The sequence below is a fragment of the Larimichthys crocea genome, chromosome XXII (assembly GCF_000972845.2).
Source record: "Larimichthys crocea isolate SSNF chromosome XXII, L_crocea_2.0, whole genome shotgun sequence".
NCBI classification, from domain to species: domain Eukaryota; kingdom Metazoa; phylum Chordata; class Actinopteri; family Sciaenidae; genus Larimichthys; species Larimichthys crocea.
Genome location: NC_040032.1, coordinates 19,643,275 through 19,663,107, shown reverse-complemented (window position 1 = coordinate 19,663,107; position 19,833 = coordinate 19,643,275). Strand labels below are relative to the sequence as shown.

Sequence of the window (19,833 nt, the reverse complement as noted above, 5' to 3'; positions counted from 1 at the left end):
AGTATAATATAGAATAGTTTAGTTGAGTTCAGTATAGTATATTATAGTGTATAGTCAAATGAAATTTAGTATAGTACAGTGGTCCCTCGTTTATCGCGGGGGATACGTTCTAAAAATAACCCGCAATAAATGAAATCCGCAAAGTAAGTTTTACAGTTATTATACATGTTTTAAGGCCGTAAAACCCCTAATCACACTTTTTACACGCATTTTGTACAGTACTCCCTTAAACAGGACGCAGAACACAATGCGCGTTCATACTGTACAGTACGCTGTAAAAAAAGCATGCAAAATTACACTGAAAAAAATCACGAAACAGCGAGTCCGCGAAAAGTGAACCGCGTTATAGCGAGGGACGACTGTATATAAAATATAAAGTATATAGCTTTACTATAGTATATTATATCATAGTTCAATCTTTTCCAGCTTTGCCCAGTTCTGCAATGCAATGTCAAAGGTGGCAAAAAGGTTAAATGCTAATGCTAAAATGCTAAGCTGTAGTGATTCTGTGGCATAAACTCTTGAGGTAAACGTTTAAATAGTAACATGGCTTCAAGTTGCTTGTTGAACTAACAGCAAATATAGGATAAGTATTATAACAACACACTGTTAGTGCCAATAGTATCCATCAGTGAGCCTATGGTAATGTCAAAAAGATGTCAGATTTTTGTTTTAAGTGGAAACAATCTGTTTATTTTTTTTTGAGTTGTGAAATTGTGAGTTTAACCTTGTAAATTAGGTATTTCAGGATAAATGTGAGAGGTAATAACAAGCCAAAGACGTAGATGAGCTAACATATTGCACATTTTAGTGACAAAATTAAGTTTTAGGTATTGCTTGAAGCTCGGGAGGTGGAGCAGCTGTCATAAGGTTTTGTGTGATGCTACCGCTGGGCGGCACAATAAAAATTAGACATTTTCACATGCTACACATCACACACGTCGTTTTAAATTAGCAGAAACTGACATTTTATATAATTTACTAAAATTACACTGCGTTCTGTATTATTGGGACCCCTTAACCCCCCCTCACCTGTTTTGCTTTTATGTTTTATGTTTAGACTAAGACTTACCTATATTTTATCCTTCACAAGGTCTTCTATTTTCTTGCATTTCTTTCTTTTGTGTCTAAGTTTTGCCTGCTTGCCTCTTCAGGAGATGTCCTTGTTCCCTGTATAATCCGAACCCTTCAAGCGCTGACACTCTTGCTTTGATTAATGGCTCTACATACACACTTGACATTGACTTGAAGTGACATTTGTGGATGCCAATATTGTGAAAGAGCATAAAATATTGGTATGTTGTGAGTCTTTGAACTCTTCCTTTGACTTTATCAAAATACCTAAAAGAAATAACCTAACAATTGAACACATCTTTTAAATACTCTAATTCTGCCATTTTTCAGTGGCCACACAGTCTAAATAAAAGTCAATCTACTGTTTTGATTTGTTTTTCTTTCAAAGTAAGTTGAGGTTGGGCCTCATGTAGTACATATCAGAATTTTTAACACCCTTTGAGGCTTGATTGAAGTAAAAGATAAAGTAATAGGCTTTCAACTCTGGAGCCATTTACAGTAATTTGTCAAATAATATACAAAAGACTGTTTTATATATCAAAAATATGGTTAATATATTTTGGTATAAATTATTTCAAATTAAAAAAATCAAAGAAAGGGTGAAAATGGGATCTTACGTTATAGAAATTGCCCAAAATTACCTCTATAAAGTCATAAATAATACATAGTGGAGCTTAATAGTCCCAGTTTTTGAAAAATATCTTCATGAAAGACAGACAGGATTCAAACCTCAATGCTAATTTATTTTGGAAGTGATGGAATTACACTTCCTCCTTTTAACATTTTACTCCAGCGATTTCACATCCACTCAAGTGCAATTTCCGCAAACTAAGAGCGCTTGGAGCTTGGATAGGATGTTTTGGTACACTTTGCACCTCTGGAAGAAATATTGGATGCCACTTAAAGAGTGACTAACTGTGACTTGTGGAGAAACTCCCATGTGCTTAAATGGAGAAGAAGTGCAAAGTAAGTGGGAAAGATGACTGAAAGCAACAGGGTCACTAAACATTGTGCTTGTGTGCAATAAAGGCCAGTACTGGTAAAGTAGGAGGGAGAAAGATACCTCACTTATTGAAGCAGCAGCCTATAAACAAAACCCCTTGGTGCTGGGTCTTACTCGACTGCGAGAAGAAAACTCTGATGGTTGTGTTTTCTTACCTAGTGAAGTAAAAGCGGGGGGTGAGACTTAGAGCAGTACAGACTGCATTTTTTTCGCTGTTAACATTGTTAGTGTCAGCCAGTCTCACAGTGCTCTCCATCACTTAGGGTCACAATACTCTGGAATCAGATGTATTAGAGGAGATGTTGGCCATGGCTGCATTTGTTCTGGCTGTCAAGCAGTGGGAGTGTTGTGGGTGGAGGTGCTATGCGGACTTTATCATTTGATTACAAAGCTCTAATGCACTCTTTGGGATCTTGTGCTGATATTGTGGCTGGTTTTTAACTTTTGATTTAAAAAAAATGAAATTTAATGTAAGGGGTGTGGAAATCCTGTATTTTATGCATTATGTATAACTTAAGAGGGTATTATTGAAAGAAATGGAATACAGTATAATAACCCTTTTATATCTATAGACACCGTGGAGTCTTCCATGTTGAACTGCTGTGTTTCTGCAGTAGCCCAGAATGGACAAACAAAACATAGTGCTTTCCACATTTTTCACATTGTACAGCCACCAAACTTTCCCCTTCACGCTATAAAGGAGAGAGTGAAGCTGGGGGTTTCCCTGAGCAACTACACCTCTAGATGCCACTAAATCCTACACACTGGTCACTTCAATCTCAAACATGGTAGATGTTGTCAGACTATTGGATGAACTTATTTATTATTGTTAGAGTCTGCTCCTTCTTCTTCGTTGTTGGGGTTCACTATTTAAAGACTAAAATGAGTCTGTGTTGAATTCACTTCAGTCTAAGGATGCATGTAGTTTGATTAATTTGGTCTGGACTGAAGGAATGATTGTTTTGTAGTTTTGGTCTGGTAAGAGTTCACACATTGACTTGCTACACACAAACCAATAGATGCATCATGAGGTCATATGGACTGACAGGTAATTCATTTATTGGACAGTGTTGTTTATGTTTGTTTATGTACAGGCTACCATGAACACCCATTGTCTCGTATAAATGTAGACTATACATTGCTTGTACAAATCTGGAGAACATTTTCTTATCAGTTGTTGATCAGTTGGTGGATTTAATTAAGATACAGTTCAACTTTCCCCCTGCTATTTCTAGTGGTATTGTTTGTGCTACTGTCTCAATGACCAAATTACTTTCCATTTTTCTCAGAATCTAGTCTTGTGAAGAAATGATCAACATGGCCAATAATCAATAAGAGAGAGGGAGAAAAGCACGTTCACTGAAGAGGTAAACTGTTTTTTTCATTAATTTAGTCTCATAAATTGAACCTTAATTTTCCCTGGAAACATGCCCGGTAACAGAATTGGACATTGGAAAGCTAGGCTCATAGAGAACCAGTCTAGACATAGATGATGTGATTATTCTATTGCCATCATATTGTGCAATCAACATTTATTTAATTTAATAAGATATTTTCATTTATAATCCTGTTGTTGTTGCGTTTTGCTATTACACCTCAAATGAACAATTGTCTGGTCCGCACTAATCAAGTTCAATCAACAGCTTTTACACTAAATGGGCAAACAGGTTTGTTTCAGCCAAACCAAAGACGTTAGTTGTGAAAGCGCCCCATGAGCAAAACTAAGGCTCTAACTCAACAGACCGGTTTAATATGCTGTAGCCAGATTCAGACGCTTTATATAACCAGCTGAAGCCATGCTGCTTGTCTGATTTCTTTCTAGGGAGTGAGTGTGTGTCTATACACATGGAGTCATTCCAGCTTTTATTTAGTAAATGGATGACTACAGGGGTGCATCCATGGTGGTGGTAGTGTGGAAGTAGGATGGTGTGTGCGTGTGTGAGAGAGTGTGTGTGGTGGTGGAAGGGGGTCTGGAACATAGTGAGAGAATCAGTTTCTAACAACTCAGCCGCAACATCCTGTCTTCCCATTAGCCAGGCGAAGGTTCGGCATGATTTGCTGTTGAATTACAGTAGACATTAGCAGTGTCTGGGCCACGGACACATCAAAATCATCAAAAGACTAGCTCTAAAAGGATGAAGGCCTTCTGTGGTCTTAATGGCAGCTGTTTTTGTTTTTGTTTTGTTTTTTTGGTGCAAGGCTTTTAGTTGCCCGCATGTTGCATTACCGTGTTTATCCTTGTCTTTCTCTCACTGTTGGGGGAATGTATGGTGTGGGTGGATGAGAGAGGGGCGACTTGCAGACCTCACCATGGGGTTTTGTTGTTTAGGCCAGGGGAGAGAGAGTACAAAAAGCCTGCTACAACTACCAGAAAACTTATACATCCAGCAAAGTTGTGCTTCATGGAAATTTTATCATCGTTCCCTCAACAATTCTCAATAATTTCAAACTTAAATCTCACCTCTGATTTGAATACTACACTATTAATCCTAAACTTTGATCAAATTGAAACATCTTGTTTATTCTCTATCTTAGCGTACTGATCCTGAGTCTGATCTTAACCCTGAACCCAAATTCTTTTCGCTGGATTGCAGATTAGCTCCTAAAGAAGTCAGCAGCAGAAAATATTTTTAATGCAAGGATCTATGTCTCTAACTGATTCCTGTAAAGATAAAACCACAGGAATATACACACACAGAGAAACTGCACTGTTAGCATAGACTAACAGCTGTAATATAGCAGGTGGCAGTAAGCTGTTTCCTGATCTTCCCTAGTACCTCTGTTGTTTTACTGCACTCATCATTAGCACAGCAGCTCTCTCTGCTGTAAATAACATCTATTCAGCTGGTGTCCGTCAGGCACTGAGAGTCCCCCCCCGCCCCTGCATTAAAAAAAAAGCCTTTTCACTCTGCTAATTCCCTCTGACAATAGCAGCCAAATAATTTCTCTGCAGGCTCAGGGTCTACCAGAAGTGATAGTGAAGTCATTTTGGCCAGGGAAAATGAGAACATTAGAGTGTAATGCCATGCTCAGGGAGAAAATGTTATTGGTATCAGTAGTATGAAAGCATGTTAAAATAATCCTTATGAGGATGGGCGAATAACATAGAGGAAGAAGGGAGGATTGTACATCAACAGGAAGCCAGAGAAACAAAAAAAAATCTGGCAGGAGTAGGTGGAAGCAGTCAACTGAACATACACACCACACTCATCTATTGATCCCTTGCAAAGTCTTGGCGGTGGTGCTCCAAGCAAAATATAATAAAAAACAAAACTGGTTATGCTGATTGACAGTAGTTGGTAATATGTTTTTTTGTGATTTTTTTACTTACCCAAATTAGGGGTCTAAAGATATAAGGTCTCTCATGTTCTATTGTATTTTGAGGCAAATTCATCATTTGTAGGTTTGTGCTATAAAATGCCTTGACTTTCATTAACATTAATCATTATTATGTGGCCTATATGGTATATTAACTTATATTCAATCACTCAATGGAGCTGGTGTAGTTAGGTTTACTTTTAGAGCTTAACCATGTATTGTATGTTTTTGCTGCACAACATTTTTTTTTGTTCAATTATATTTTTCTTAAATGTGATATACTGACTGTCTAAAGGTTCTCTCCATACTGTTAGGAAAAACACTCAGTTCATCTATTATATTTGTATTTAATAATTTTGGCCTGAAAGAAGTCACTGCCAGCTTTCAAAATCCAATATGTAAAATGTGTTTGTAATTGCAGAAAGTAATAAACTCTTCTTAAGGTCATTAAAATAAAAAATTAGTAAAATGAAAAAATATATTTTAAAAAAAAATCTAAAGAAGCTACTTTGGAGTGGGTGTGTTGCTACAGGCACTGAAGAGAAGATAAAATATAATCCAGTGTGAGTATTAGTAATAATGAGTCTGCAGGCTGATCAGAGGCCAAAACAGTCTGTCTATAGCCCCCCTCCCCCTTGTGATCTATCATTTTTAGATCGGAGTCAAGAAGTGGGACTGATTAAAGAATATCTCAATATTACTGCTTTTTGGCTGCTCCCTTCCTAGTATTTCCTATTATTTTCCTCTTCCCTTCTGTCTGTCTTGTCCATCTGTGCCTGTTGTGTGTGTTGCTGGGCGTGGCCTCTGCTTTTCATCCTCATCATCCAATCAACCCATGCTGTACAAAAGGGCCGACTCATATTCACTCATATTTGTTTTTTGCTGTGATCTCTGATTAACCTCGATCTCCCCGTACTCCAGAAATCCTGCCTACCATTCCCCTGCTACGTCCAGCTCTGTCATGTCTCTGCACCTGCCTCCTGGACTTTTGCCACCACCAGCTTTGCACCGCCCTGGAAGGCTACCCTGCCATCTTCTCTAGTTCAATAAAAAGTTTAAACTGATTCTTTGTGTTTGCTATTAGTTAGTCTGCTACTGTTTGCTGTCCACTACTTAACATGGAATATCTGAGACATATAAAAGATTAAATATTAGGAGTTTTGTATCTGATATTATTTCATGCCAATCTAAAAAAAATATTGTAGAAGGAAAAAAACAAAAAAAGAGAGAAAAGCAGATACAGAGAACAGTTAGAAAGAGAAATAGTGAAGTGCTGGAGGGTCAGTGTTAGACCTTGCGTACCATAAACGTAGAGGATGTAGTCATCGAAAGACTCCCCCACTGAGTTGGAGGCCATACAGCGGTAGGTTCCATTGTAGGACTTGTTTAGGTTTTCGATGTAAAGATCACTGCCGGTGATGACAGCGTGGGATGGTACGTCATCATCCACCTTCACCCAATTCACCCGCTGTGGCCTGAAATGAAGACACCAGAACATCAGAATAAGATTTAATGGATAAGATAAACAAACTGAGAGTGGAAGAGGAAGTGTTTGATGATGTGACCCTTTAGTAAACAAAATAAAAAATCTAAAGTGCTGTTAGTGGGCCTTGAGAGCTGCAGTGTTCATTACAAAATAAAAAACTAGAGCAAATTTTCCCCAACTGACAAAGTTTTGATATGAAAATAACATAAAGCTCTTCTGCACAGCCGTACAGCTTTGTCATATTTAAACTTTCCTTTAGTTGGCTGGCTCAGAGTTGAGGTAGAGGATCGTCCATTGCTCACAAGTTAGTGCAATGTTTCTTGGAATAAGACTCAAGTCTTAATCTCAGGAAATGCAGGTTAATTAGTAACTCTAACTTGCCCATAGGTGTGAATGTGTGAATGGTTGTTTGTCTCCATGTGTCGACCCTGTGATGACCTGGCGACTTGTCCAGGGTGTACCCCGCTTTTTGTCCAGAGTCAGCTGTGATTGGCTCCGGCCCCCAGCCACCAAGATAAGGATAAGCAGTTATGAAAAATGAATGCATGGTCGGACTAAAATCTTGGGATGTCAGAGCATCCTTAAAGTACCATGAAGAGTTCTTAAGGACTATTTAAAAAAAATGCCTGTAATGCCTTATTCTCCTAATATAGTACACATTTAGTCCACACCCATATTTTTTAACACTTCTCCAAAGATTGGTCTGACCTTAAAATGAACAAATTTATCTCTTCTCTTCTTGTTTTAAGAAATACATTGTCTCGCAACTGTTTACTAGAAAAAAGGGTAATCAAAGAGTGCTAGGGCATAAAAAACAAGACATATTAAAATGACATTCCTCCCTTTGTGTTCAGCTAAAAGCAAACAATAACTGTGGAGCTGCTTTGTCTTCAAATTGCAGGCTTTCCACACTTGTATACTTATGAGCTGTGTAGGTGGGAGCCTACCAAGTGTCTGTATTTGTTCTCCTTTCTACCTTGACTGAGGTTTATAGTGGGGTGACAGATTCCATTTTTATGACAATGAGCTCAGAGTGTTCAGAGCCACCTAGGGTGAAGAGAAAAGAAAAAGACAAAACACCTCTATTTTGCTGCTGCAACTTCCAATGGCCACTGCCAGCTACTGTATTTCCCCTGAGCTGTGCTGATGGTCTCTCTTGTTGCATTTTGTTGTGGTGTTTTAACTTGTTTCCCTCCATTTGAAAACATCTGGTGTGGAGGGAGCAAGCAAATGGAAGAGGGAGGGGGGAAAAGAAGAGGCGAAAAATACGGGAAAAGAAAATATGAAATAGCAGTTGGAGCTCAATAGAAAAAAAACAAACAAACGAGCCATGCTTTTAATGGCTGTGGTGGACAGCTTGAAACAGAGAGTGTGATTACTATTCTATCCAAAGAACGCTTTGGAAATTCAAATAAATAATAAATATGAATCTTTTCCTAACATGGAGGGAGAGACATGACCTAGAAAGTTTGGTTTCTATAGGTGGATTGGATGTTGTGAGAGGGGAAAAAGTGCATCCGGAGAAGAAAGATAGACAGAGATAGACGAAAGAGGTAAGATGGGACTGCAAGGAGAGAGGAAGGGCAGGCGTGTTGAATACAAATGGCCGCCTGCAGCCACGGCCCCCTGTGCTATCTGCTGGTAATGACTGCACAACTCTCAACAGCTCTAATGAAAATGACTTCCAATTCCCGGCTCACTGTATTGATTGTGTTTTCATCTTTATAAAATGAATACGGGTAGTGAGCTTGTCTCTATGCCAAGTATGAAAACTGTGGGGGGCTGGTGGGGAGAGGCAGTCTGAAGTACATAGTGTTTGGTTCTGTGTGTGTGTGTGTATGTGTGTGTTTGTATGTGTGTGCTCTTGTACTTATACCCTTCACAGAATCATTCAGAGTTTGGAATGAGAATATTTATTGCAAACCGGGGGTTGTTTGATTGATCCTATCTTTAATTTAAGAATACATTTTAGATTATGTTTAAAATTGTAATATAAAACCACGTCAAAGTTCTGTATTGGTTTATAGTTTTACAAAACCATAATTTTCCTGAACTTTCTAAGCTCATTAGTGCACTTGACTTGTGAATGTAAGGCCTATGCCTCTACACAAAATGAAATGGCTTGCTGGGCAAATGCTAGTGCACTTCCACTGTAGAGGCACCCAACAGCTCAGGTAAATAAATGAAAGAAAAACATGCAAAAGCATGATCCTCATCGTCAATGCATTATGTTCACTTGTATTTATACCTGCTCAGACAAAACTTGTCGGCAGAGTAGTCACCCAGGGTGATGTAACAGTTCATCAGAGTGATGTCCTGTGAAGAAATTCTTGTTGTGTCTGGTTGAGTAGTTTGTTTTCAGGGTGTGATAAGCCTGTATTGATGTTTCCTGCCTGTGTCCTGACTCAGGAAAATGTAAAATGTAAAAGTCCTGAATGGTGGGCAGTTTGGCACCAATGATTTTTTTTTTCTGCAGTCCAGACAGTCCATTGTAGTCTATCCTTGTTGTGTTTGGTGGCCGACCCAAACCAGACAGTGATGGATGTGCAGAGAACAAACTGGATTATTGCAGGGTAACTACACTTGCCAACATTAGTTGGGGGCAGCAGACATAGACGGCTAAGTGTGCTGGGGATAAATGGAAACTGTGCATTTTGTTATATTTTTTATATATTTTCTGCTACAAAGGTAGTTTCAGTGGATGTTTTGATACGTTTTTCTCAACAAAACTCGGTTGTCATTAACATCCATTGCAACTATTGGGAATCTAAGTTTACTGCAGCTATCTTTCTCTGCCAAAAAGAAAACTAGAAACTTTCCAGAGCCACCTTTCAAGTCAAGTTTGACTGCAAAAAAACATTTGTTTCCAATGCAGTATGAATATTTATTTGAAGTTGTAATTTATCACCACATTTAAATTTGCTTGCACACCAAATGACCCACTGCAATGCCAAATCTGCAAATTGGTCATATTACGGTTTCTAATTTACTATAATATTTATAACTCCAGCTTCATCTGATGATTATTTTCCTCGTCAGCAAACCAACAGAACCAGCTGTATCGATGTTTAGTTAGCTCTATTGCCTGAAGCCTGAAGCTCTTACTCCTTTCCTCACCCCTGAGTGCCCTAATAGCTTCATTTGCACTCCATTAAATCTCACATCAGAGACCTGTCATTTATTGTAAACTGAATAAAACAACACCTTGGTCTACAGATGATACAGTTGCAAACATATCCTAATGAGTGACAAAAGAAAAGTGCTCCATCTGATGGGAGCAGACGTCCGGACCTGTCCAACAAAGCATTACCGACCAGGTTAAGATAGGCCCAATAGAATGGGGTCACTTGCAAATTCTGACAGCACCAAGTTCAATTTAGATAAAAAGGTATTTTGTCCAATATTAGGAGCATTAACATGAACTAAAGTACATTTTTCACTTTGTCAGAAGCCTGATAAGATAATATATCTACCATCTTTGTCAACCTTTTTAACAGCCTAAATGATATTCTCTTCGCTATCAGGATACTGACGCCTCTCGATGCTCCACTACCTGGTGGTGAAAAAACTTTGTTGCAATTTGAGTGATTCTGCTTCATAAATATGGGTCTCTTGGAGCATCACCAAGTCACATTATAGGGATTTCAAATAATTCATAATTTTATATCTTTTTGTTTTATTTGAAATCCCTTTTACATTCCAACTCAGATTTATATTGTTTGATCTCATGAGGCATTCTTCTTTGTACGTTCAGTACCAACATAGAGGTGTGTGGGGAGGAAGGGACAATACACAGACTGGCCAAAAAATAAATAAATAATAGTAATAATAATACCAGAAGGCATAAAGAGAATAGGAAAAACAGTGATAGACAGAATGTCCAGCCCTTGTCTGTGAAAAAAAAAGAAGGGCACGTCTGTGCAGATCATAGATCTACTCCTTGTCCTTTTCTCAACTTGCGAGATGTCCTGCTTGTGTGCACTAGCAATAACAGTACAAAAATAAAAATAAATTGGGAATATGAGTTACACACAGTGTAGCCTCTATGCCTGCCTCTATATTTCTAGTTCCACTAAAATAGCTTTTTAAACTGATGTAGGCCTACATGCACTCATACATATGTTTATGTAGGCCTGCGTAGAGAGAGAGTGCGTGAACAAAGAAAAAATAGAAAAAAAAGTGAGGCGAGTCTTACAGTAGTGCTGGTGCATTTAAGCCTCTTGTCATTTGTTCATGTTAGCCAAAAAACCTTAGGCAATTTCATCTTCAGGTTTTTCAGCTGCATCCGATGCATTGTTATAGAAGTATTTTACGTCACCAATGGTGACTATAAGTCAGGAGGGATACAGCAGTCCATAGCGCAGTTTCCCTCTGAGGTCATCGTATTCCGCATGTTTTCTTCTGATCTCTGTTGGAAGATCCTGATAGACCCATAGCATTCCCCCTCTCCGTCTGTTGAAGCAGGGCAAGGTTGATAGACTGCGGTGCTGCCTTTCAACCTCTGGTGTTGGGTCACTGCCCTTAAGGTCCAGGATATAACGCAGTACTTCACTCATCAGCTTATCTGGTCTGCCTGTCTCCAGGCCTAAAAAGATTAGGTTGTTCCTCTTACTATGGGCTTCCAGGTTAGTTAACTTTGTTTGTAGATAGTTTACTTCTTTAGTTAATTCTTTCAAAACTTTTCTGACAGCGGTGCTTTGATATAAAAAATGTTTCATTGAGTTGCCACGTTCATCAAACCTCCATTCAAATGAGTTGGCCACCTTGAGAAGGAGTTGCTGGGCCCAGCCAGGACTCTCCTCATTTGCCATGAGTAGGTTGATTGGCGCATGCCGCTTTTGGTCGTCTTTTGTCTTGGATCTGGTTTCTCATCAGTGACCACCAGTTGTAGACATGCAGACAGTTATACTTTAGACACCCATTGCCAGTCCTCTTGTGGACATAAATCAACATTTTGAGGCTTTAGGACATATTTTCAGAAGACTGAGTGGTGCGAGAAAGACTAGCACGCCATTCCTCTATCATGTGACTTTTAATACCAATCTCTCAGAAGAAAAGTTTTGTAATCATAAATGCCACTGTTCAAGTTTATGCCTTGGGGACTGTTCTCTGTGCTCAGCTCTGTGTACCACAAACAAACTTTAATCCCCAAATTGACTTCATCTGCACATCCAGTGCCTCGAGTCCATCAACATACTCTCTCAGCTTCGCACACTGACAGAAAATTAGCACACATTACTAAAAAACACATTGCCTATTTAACCATCTTCCTGCTAAAAATCTTTCTGCTTGATATTAGGACCCACTCCACTCTCATTAGTGCCCTTCTCTGCTCTGCCCTCTGCCTTTAAAGGAGTGGTAATTAAACACCTGCAAAAGTATCACTCAGTAATTCTGATGGGTTTCATAATTGCAGGCCAATTTCAAATCTCCCCTTTGAAAGTCCCGAAAAAGAAAATAGCAGCTACTCAATTAAGTGATTATGTATCCAGAAATGGTCGTTTAGAGATGTCTGGCCTCAGGTCTGTCTGTAACATTAAGATTAGCTTAGTAACATCTTTTTGTCTTTGGTTGTATCAAGGCTCTTATCCATCAGCTTTACTCCCACTCCTTATTAAAAGAGATCTCTGTGAGGAGTCCAAGTTTTAGAGCCAATGGTTAGTCCAGTGCCTAAATATGCTTTGACCCAATGTCTTTCCCATCACACACTAACCCCAACCCCAGTTTTTCAGTTTGCAGGCAGTGAGTCCACAAGGAAAAGATTCTGTGTCACTTTTTGAAGTTATGACTGGGCAGGCTACAAATCTACTTACCACCACACACTCGGAGAGGAGCACCACCCATCCCTCAACCAGGCTTCTGAGCAAGATTGTAATCTTTTAAAACCATAAATTATTAGCACTGTCATAAATTTACATTATTGAGATGCTAGAATAGAAATGGTAAGTAATATTATGTTATACAAGGAGCATGGCACTGTAATTGTAATTATAATATTTTAAATGAAGAAAAGGACCAAGGACTGATCCCTGTGGGACTTTTTACATCTATATTTAAAGTAAGAGGAAAACTAGTAAGGACAAATCCAAGTGATTAAGGAAAACGGAGATAATCTACAAGATCAAAATAAACCCTCAAACCGAGGACAACCAAAACTGATTCATCACAGGTCACCCTGGTCCAGATAATTTAACTTAAATAAATGTAACTCAGACAAATAATACATTTAACTCCAATTTTCCACTTAAAAATAACAACCAGGGTTTATTCGCAATCTTTTCTAATAGTGTAAACAAGAACATTCATCATCAAAACATCATTTTGACATTTATCTGTTATGGACTAAAGATCAAGGATTGTTAAAGGTACTATTAAAGTTAAAAATATTAAATGTAAAATATGTTGTACCAAAAGAAAGATTTCACTGGAAAATGTAGAGTAGTTGGTTGTACAATCAGAGTTGCAGTACGTTTCTGTCTCAGTAAATAGAGACAGATTTCATATTTTTATTTTATATTTTTATTTATTTACAGTATTTTAACATTTTCCCTAATATATAATTTGTTTCCTAAGAAATGACTGCTTATAGTTGTCAGAGAATGATTCAGCAGTGGCATCATGAGGAATGGCGGAGGTAGACAGGATAAGATGCTCATACATTTGTCTTGCATTTATTTAAATCAAACTGTTGCTGCTGCTGATGTTGTCAATATGATCAGTGAGTTTCTATTTTCTCTCTGCTTTTCTGCATTCTCTTTTACTTCAAGGTCTAATGTTACCTATTCACCATTATTCCAAGAAAGGTAAATCTATGCTATCTATTTCACATTACTTCTGCAGTGCATGTAAGTGCAGAGTGAGTTCAGTGTCTTCTTTAAGGACACATGTCAACAAGAGGAGCCATGGACAGTTGCACCAACTCTGTAGCCCTGGATAACCTTCTTGAGCCACATCCAACCAAAAGGTAGAACATGATTTAATATTTGACATGTAGTATTTTTTAAAAGTTATATTTCCCTCACTGTTCTGTACTGCATTTGCACGATATATACTGTAGATATTGAATAATGTACCACTGTTTCCTTTTGCACATACCTTTGTGTTTCTACTGTAGGCTGAAATCCAGACACTTTCAGGTACTCTTAAATAAAAACAAGACTATTTTTGACTGTTACACAACCTTGTGACAAATTTAGACATTATGTTTTAAAAAAATTGAATTCCAATTTTCCTTTAAGATAGGGAGACACCATATTTCTAAGCTTTAAGTTGCATACTTGTTTGTATACTGTACCGAAATTAATTTTATGTTGGAGCATTTTAAAAATAATACCTATATGACCAAAAGGGTTAGATCTAATAAGACATATATTTTGTGTTCATATGCTGTATGTTTTTATGGTACTACTTTGTGGTTTATTCCACATATACTAACATCCTACACCAAGGTGGGTGGGAAAAGGTTAATGGATTTCTATTTTTTATGTCTATGATTGTATGAGTCAGTATGCACACAGAAATGTGCATGTACTTTTTCTACCCATGGCACATCTTTAGTTAAAATGTGTGTGCATGCGTGCGTGTGTGTGTGTGTGTGTGTGTGTGTGTGTGTGTGTGTGTCGTACTCGGGTTTGCCTTTGGCCTGGCATGTCAGTTCCAGGTTCTCTCCTTCCCTGGTCAGACCCTGAGGAAATTCTACCACGATCTTTACCTCTGGTTTGTCTGAAAGGATAAAAGAGAAAAAGACCAAATTAAATAATAACACAACAGGACAAAGCATTATCTAACCTTCTTCTATGCACCTACTCTCTATAATGTTTCTTTCTGTTTTGATTCTGATATATATATATATAGCATTTTTATTTTTTAATTTTTTTTTTCGATGCTTAGAAATGCAATATTACATACAGTGGTACTCTACAATTTATCAAATGTTCTGATGTGTTTGGCTTGACACATGAGAGCAGAGGTTGCAGCAAAGACATCAAGCACTGATGTTAGGCAGACCACATAAGTTGTGCAAAAACATTAGCTGATTGGCAATAGCTAATGCTTCTCATCCAGGCTACCAGCTGACTGACTAGCAGCATAGCATTGAGGTGTAGAGCACATATTCTGAACCTGATTCCTCACATTATTTCACAGCTGATATATCATATCAGCAACTCTGTCCAGGTCTGTCCAGTTGTTTTTGTTACTTGGTCAGCTTTGACCCATATCTTTTTGTGTAATGTTGTAAAATGCTTGTTATATCGGTCTATATAGATATTTATATAAAAATTTAATTAATGACTCCTTCCTATTTGTAAAACTGTTCCAGCGTTCTTATCTGGGCAAAAGCAATTTCAAATCAGGTACTTGTTTTTTCCATCAGTTTCCTTACCACGACACAGAAATACTCACATACGTTAACCCTGATTTCCCAGCAATGGTGGAGTGAAAGCCAAGTCAGGTAAAGATACAGTTTGTTGGTAGTAGACGTTACTTTCTAGCTTCATGCTAAACAAACTGGATGTATCTGACCTGAATAGATGGTTTTCCTTTACATCTGCGTACTGCCACTGTCTTGACCTCAACCTGCTTTTCCATTGCATTAAATCACTCTGCCAGTGTTGGCTCTACCTTGGGCATAATATTGGATGGAATTTTAAATCAACCTAACACAAAACACAAGCCAAAGCTTTGGCGAATGATAAATGTGGTGCAGTGCAGGACCACAAGTAGCCTGAATGTCAAAGACGTTACCTGATAAGACGCTACAACAAAACAGACGACACTGCTGAGGAGTTGAGGCAGCTTGAAAGAAAAGTAAGACTGTTGTTTGACAAATCAGTGGGTGCTTTGACAGTTCTGCTGTGCTATTCTTTGCAACCATGGAGTTTCTATTGTTCCCATTCCAGTGGACTGTTGCTGGTGCTATCAAGGCTTTTTTCTCTCTCTTGTTGTTGAGAGATGATCCATTATTCTGGACAGAAATGTTAATGTTTTATTCAATCATCATCTGGGTTAGGGGTTGAATTCAGTGTTACCATGCACTGAAAGTAAGACTGAGACAAAAACAAATGCAACAAAATACTGTTCTGAATTCAACTGAGTCACATTTTTATTACGTATGGCTGATTGATGATTCTGCACATTAAATGTCAACTATAAGAGAATATGAATGTATGGCAGCTAAAGAACAAATAGCATGCTATTAACCAAATGTGTTCATTTCTACTATTAGAGTTTGGGAGACGTTAGAGTGAAAATCGTTCTTATCGTGTTGATTAACTACAAATTACACAAAATGCTTACATCCTTTAAAAGTCCAGTATGTCAGATTTAGGGGGGCTCTAAAGGGGGGCTAGAACTGTACAGTTCAATAAAGGCTGTACCTTAAAACAAGCCTTTTAAAATACAGATGCTGCTGGTCTTTTGTGATCCAACATGTTTTACCGCAATGTTTCTACAGTACCCAAGAATGGACATACTAAACACTGACCCTAGATAGGGCATTTCACATTTTTTGTGTTTTGCAGCCACCGTAGCTTCAAACTCATGCTTGGAAGGACAAGTGGAGGAGGTTGCAATATGCAACTATACCGCTAGATGTAGATATGGTTAATGGCTGTAGATAAATACCTCTAGAGTTCAGTCATCTCATACCAGATTGACTGCTGAGTCACAATGGTAATTACAGTTTTCCGATTGTAATGTAAATTATTCTTGTTCTTTTCCAAATCCTATAGCCTAAAAGCACACTTGCATTTTAATCAGCCTGTAGACAGAGAGCACAGGACTGATTTATGATTTCAAAGCCTGCAGTAAAGTTTCACACTGCTGTCCGACCTTCTCGGCAACAAACAACACGTGTCTGGCCATCCATCTGTCTAAATCACACCCTGTCAGTGGCCAGCTCTCGGTCTTAGTGATGGACAGCAGATGGGCAAAAAGCCAGGTCTTCTGCTCAGTGGGCATGCATGGGCTTAGACAGCAACGCTTTGGTTTTGTTTCCACTCCAGGCACTACATGGCATCCTGCAACTTTTTCTTCTCTCACAACGTCATCTGACCTTGTCATCTCTGAGCCATAAACATGAAGGACGCCAGACATCTGTATGTTGTTTTCATAGCCTCAAGTAGTTATGGCAGGGAGCTTTCTTTGTCACTACTTGATGGAAAAAACACACACTGCTAGATCCCAATACTGCCACTTCAGTGGAAATGAAATAGTGTCTACTGTATGCAAGAGGGCCGTTATCATTATGCTAACCGAATTATTTGCTTCATTGTGTGCCTCACCTCATAAGCACTCAAGACGGCACTATCCATCTCTCCGCAGCCAGCTGACCTTAAGGGAAAACAACTAGGCAATGGAGCAAAACAGCTTGCTTTGCTTATACACATAAACATTACAGGCTTATTTAATTATGCTGTCTCCTGACAATAGCCTCTTTTTGCTGTTTCTTTCAGCACAATGCAGTCTATTCCACCACAAAATGCCCACACAATGAGTGACTGAGATGTAAATCACCTCTTCTATCTCTGTAATCAGTAAACAAACTGGTGCGTAACTGTGTAGTAATGGAAAAACTACTACATTTTTTATAGATCTTGACTTTCATAATTTCCTAGAAAGGAAATGATGTGTAACTGGATTTTAAAAAGGTTGGTGGAAAGGTCCAGGTAGTTTAGTACTAATTATATGGAAAATTAAGGATTTTTAAGCATCCTGAGCCATTTAGAACATGGCATTCAGTTCGGTGCAGCATTAACTACTGCTCAGAAGTCACCATAATAGGTGACTTCTGATGGTTTTCTTTTATAGCACAATTGTAGTATAGAGTGGAACAGCAAATGTCTTATTAAAATAGTTAAGGTTAGGGTTAGGGTTAGGGAAGAAGAATCAAATAATTAAAACTTTCATTTAGTCAATGTCACAGTCTTGGGAGTTTGCTTTCAATTGTTTGTCTGGTTGAACCATTGCACAGTGTCTTCTGTCATGTACAAAACACTACTGTTTTTTGCAGACCCTTCATACAAAACAAAATCTAAAAGCATGAAAGACTAGTTATAAATAAAAAGTACCATGACTGCAAAACTGAGGTACACAATCACTTACTATACCTCAGATTAATTCATTCCAGCTAACTGCTGTAGATTTGAGGCAGTGCACGTAGAAAGGAAAATCCTCAGGAAATCAAGAACAGCTCAAAGGGAATCTTCCCAGTATATTATCGAGGCATAAAATAGAGAAATTTCTAACATATCTACACAATTATTATCTAGATATACAGACAGTAATACTCTTCAGTCAACATGCTAAATTGAAACTGTATAGCAGAGAGATCAAAGAAGAGGTGAAGTGCATGACTGGCCATGCTTGTTTGTTGCCCATGCACATGCACAGTATGCATAGAGCATGACAGCAGCAGCCCTGAATGATGCAGTGTGAGGCAGTGAGCCGGGTGGTTCATGTGAACTCCTTGTTATCAGAGGCCAACAAAATGCCATGCTGCCTCTGTAGATGAGCTGATCTTCTCTTCTTACTCTTTCAGGGAAAGGTCAAATAGCTACAGAAGAGTTATTGTTTTAATAGCACGCAAGGACATTCCAGAGGGCAAAGACATGAGGTCACAGAGGCATAAAATACATACATTTTATCATTTTGGATCAATAAAAAGATCTTAAACTCAAAATCACAAGGACCTATTGTTTCTTTTACTTGTCACATGACTGTGGTAGTTTAGTTATCTTTTCATTGAAGCCACTGTAAAGGTGTGATAAATCAAATACCTCTCTGTGATGCCTAATAAATGCCCTCTATCACAATACAAAATAATAAAAACATAAGCTTATAACTTCCATTAAGGGCTGAATCTGGTTTCTTTATCTTGGTTTGTAAGGAATTTTATTTATTTATTTTTCTCTAACACTTCTGAGGCACTGCAAAGCATACTGCAAACTCACGCACGAATTTATATTCCTGAAAGAAAAATGTCAGATGACCTTGTATGTGTCAAAACAGCTCAAACAACAATACATTTCATATCAAGTATTTCCATTTTAGTGAGCACGTTTTGAGGGTTTTGTATTCTACACACACATAATCATACACTACTTTTCATCAAATGATTGTGTTTATTCTGCTTTTAGTGTTTTACATTTGACCTTTAATTTCTGTGTTTATGTTCCTTTCATTTGATTCTTTACTCTATAAACACTATTAGTTTGTACTCTTTCATTTTTGAGTGCTATAAACTAAATTATTATCCAAGTACCTTTGACATTTGATAATCATCATTGCAATTTCATTGCTGAAGATGTTTTACAGGTGCATGTGTAATGAATTTAAGACATTCTGGGTGCTATAAGTAACTACAACCGGTAGAGAACTTTACTACCATTACGAGACACAGTTGGTGGTTAAGGTGCAGGTTTATTTCAACTTAGAGCTAATGCTTAGCTCTAATTTTACAAAGATTAAAATTAATTCCTTTGTGCAAGTTTTAGTCTTGACCCCACTCAGAGTTCTCTGCACCTGGTCAGCACACAGCTGCAGAGAAAATAAACTATAGTTAAAAGAGAAGAAGTAGCAGCTCAAGGTTTTGCTCTGGCCAGCAGTATGCTTGTTGACTTTAAACTTTTGAACTCAAACAACATTGCACTGATTTTACATTTTTATGGCCCCAGATGACAGTCAGACAATATTGTGAACATGCAGACAAGATATAAGCAAATCAGTCAGATTGTGATGATTCATAGTTATGCAAAAGGTTAAAAAAAAGGCAAATATAACTTTGTTGGTCAGAAAGTTAACCTGTTACCTTACATTAATGTATTTCTTTGGAGGATATTCATGAATGACATAATTTCACTCTGTTGACAATGCCATGCGCCTAAGTTTCAGTGGGGAAGAAATGTGAGAAATTTATGTCATTTAATTAGTGAAGATGGAACAGTGCACTCTA

At 38.0% G+C, this 19,833-nt stretch overlaps 1 protein-coding gene across 5 annotated transcripts in view; it reads right to left on the bottom strand.

Annotated features, from left to right (window-relative positions):
- Window positions 1–19,833, bottom strand: part of cadm1a (cell adhesion molecule 1a) — a 354,829-nt gene that overhangs the window by 39,086 nt on the left and 295,910 nt on the right. For all 5 annotated transcript variants that reach the window (XM_027273936.1, XM_027273937.1, XM_027273932.1 and 2 more), the window contains 2 exons: window positions 14,507–14,603; window positions 6,698–6,870 (listed from right to left, as the gene is read on the bottom strand). In XM_027273936.1, coding sequence (XP_027129737.1) covers window positions 6,698–6,870; window positions 14,507–14,603 — 270 coding nt within the window. The remainder of the gene's footprint in view (window positions 1–6,697; window positions 6,871–14,506; window positions 14,604–19,833) is intronic.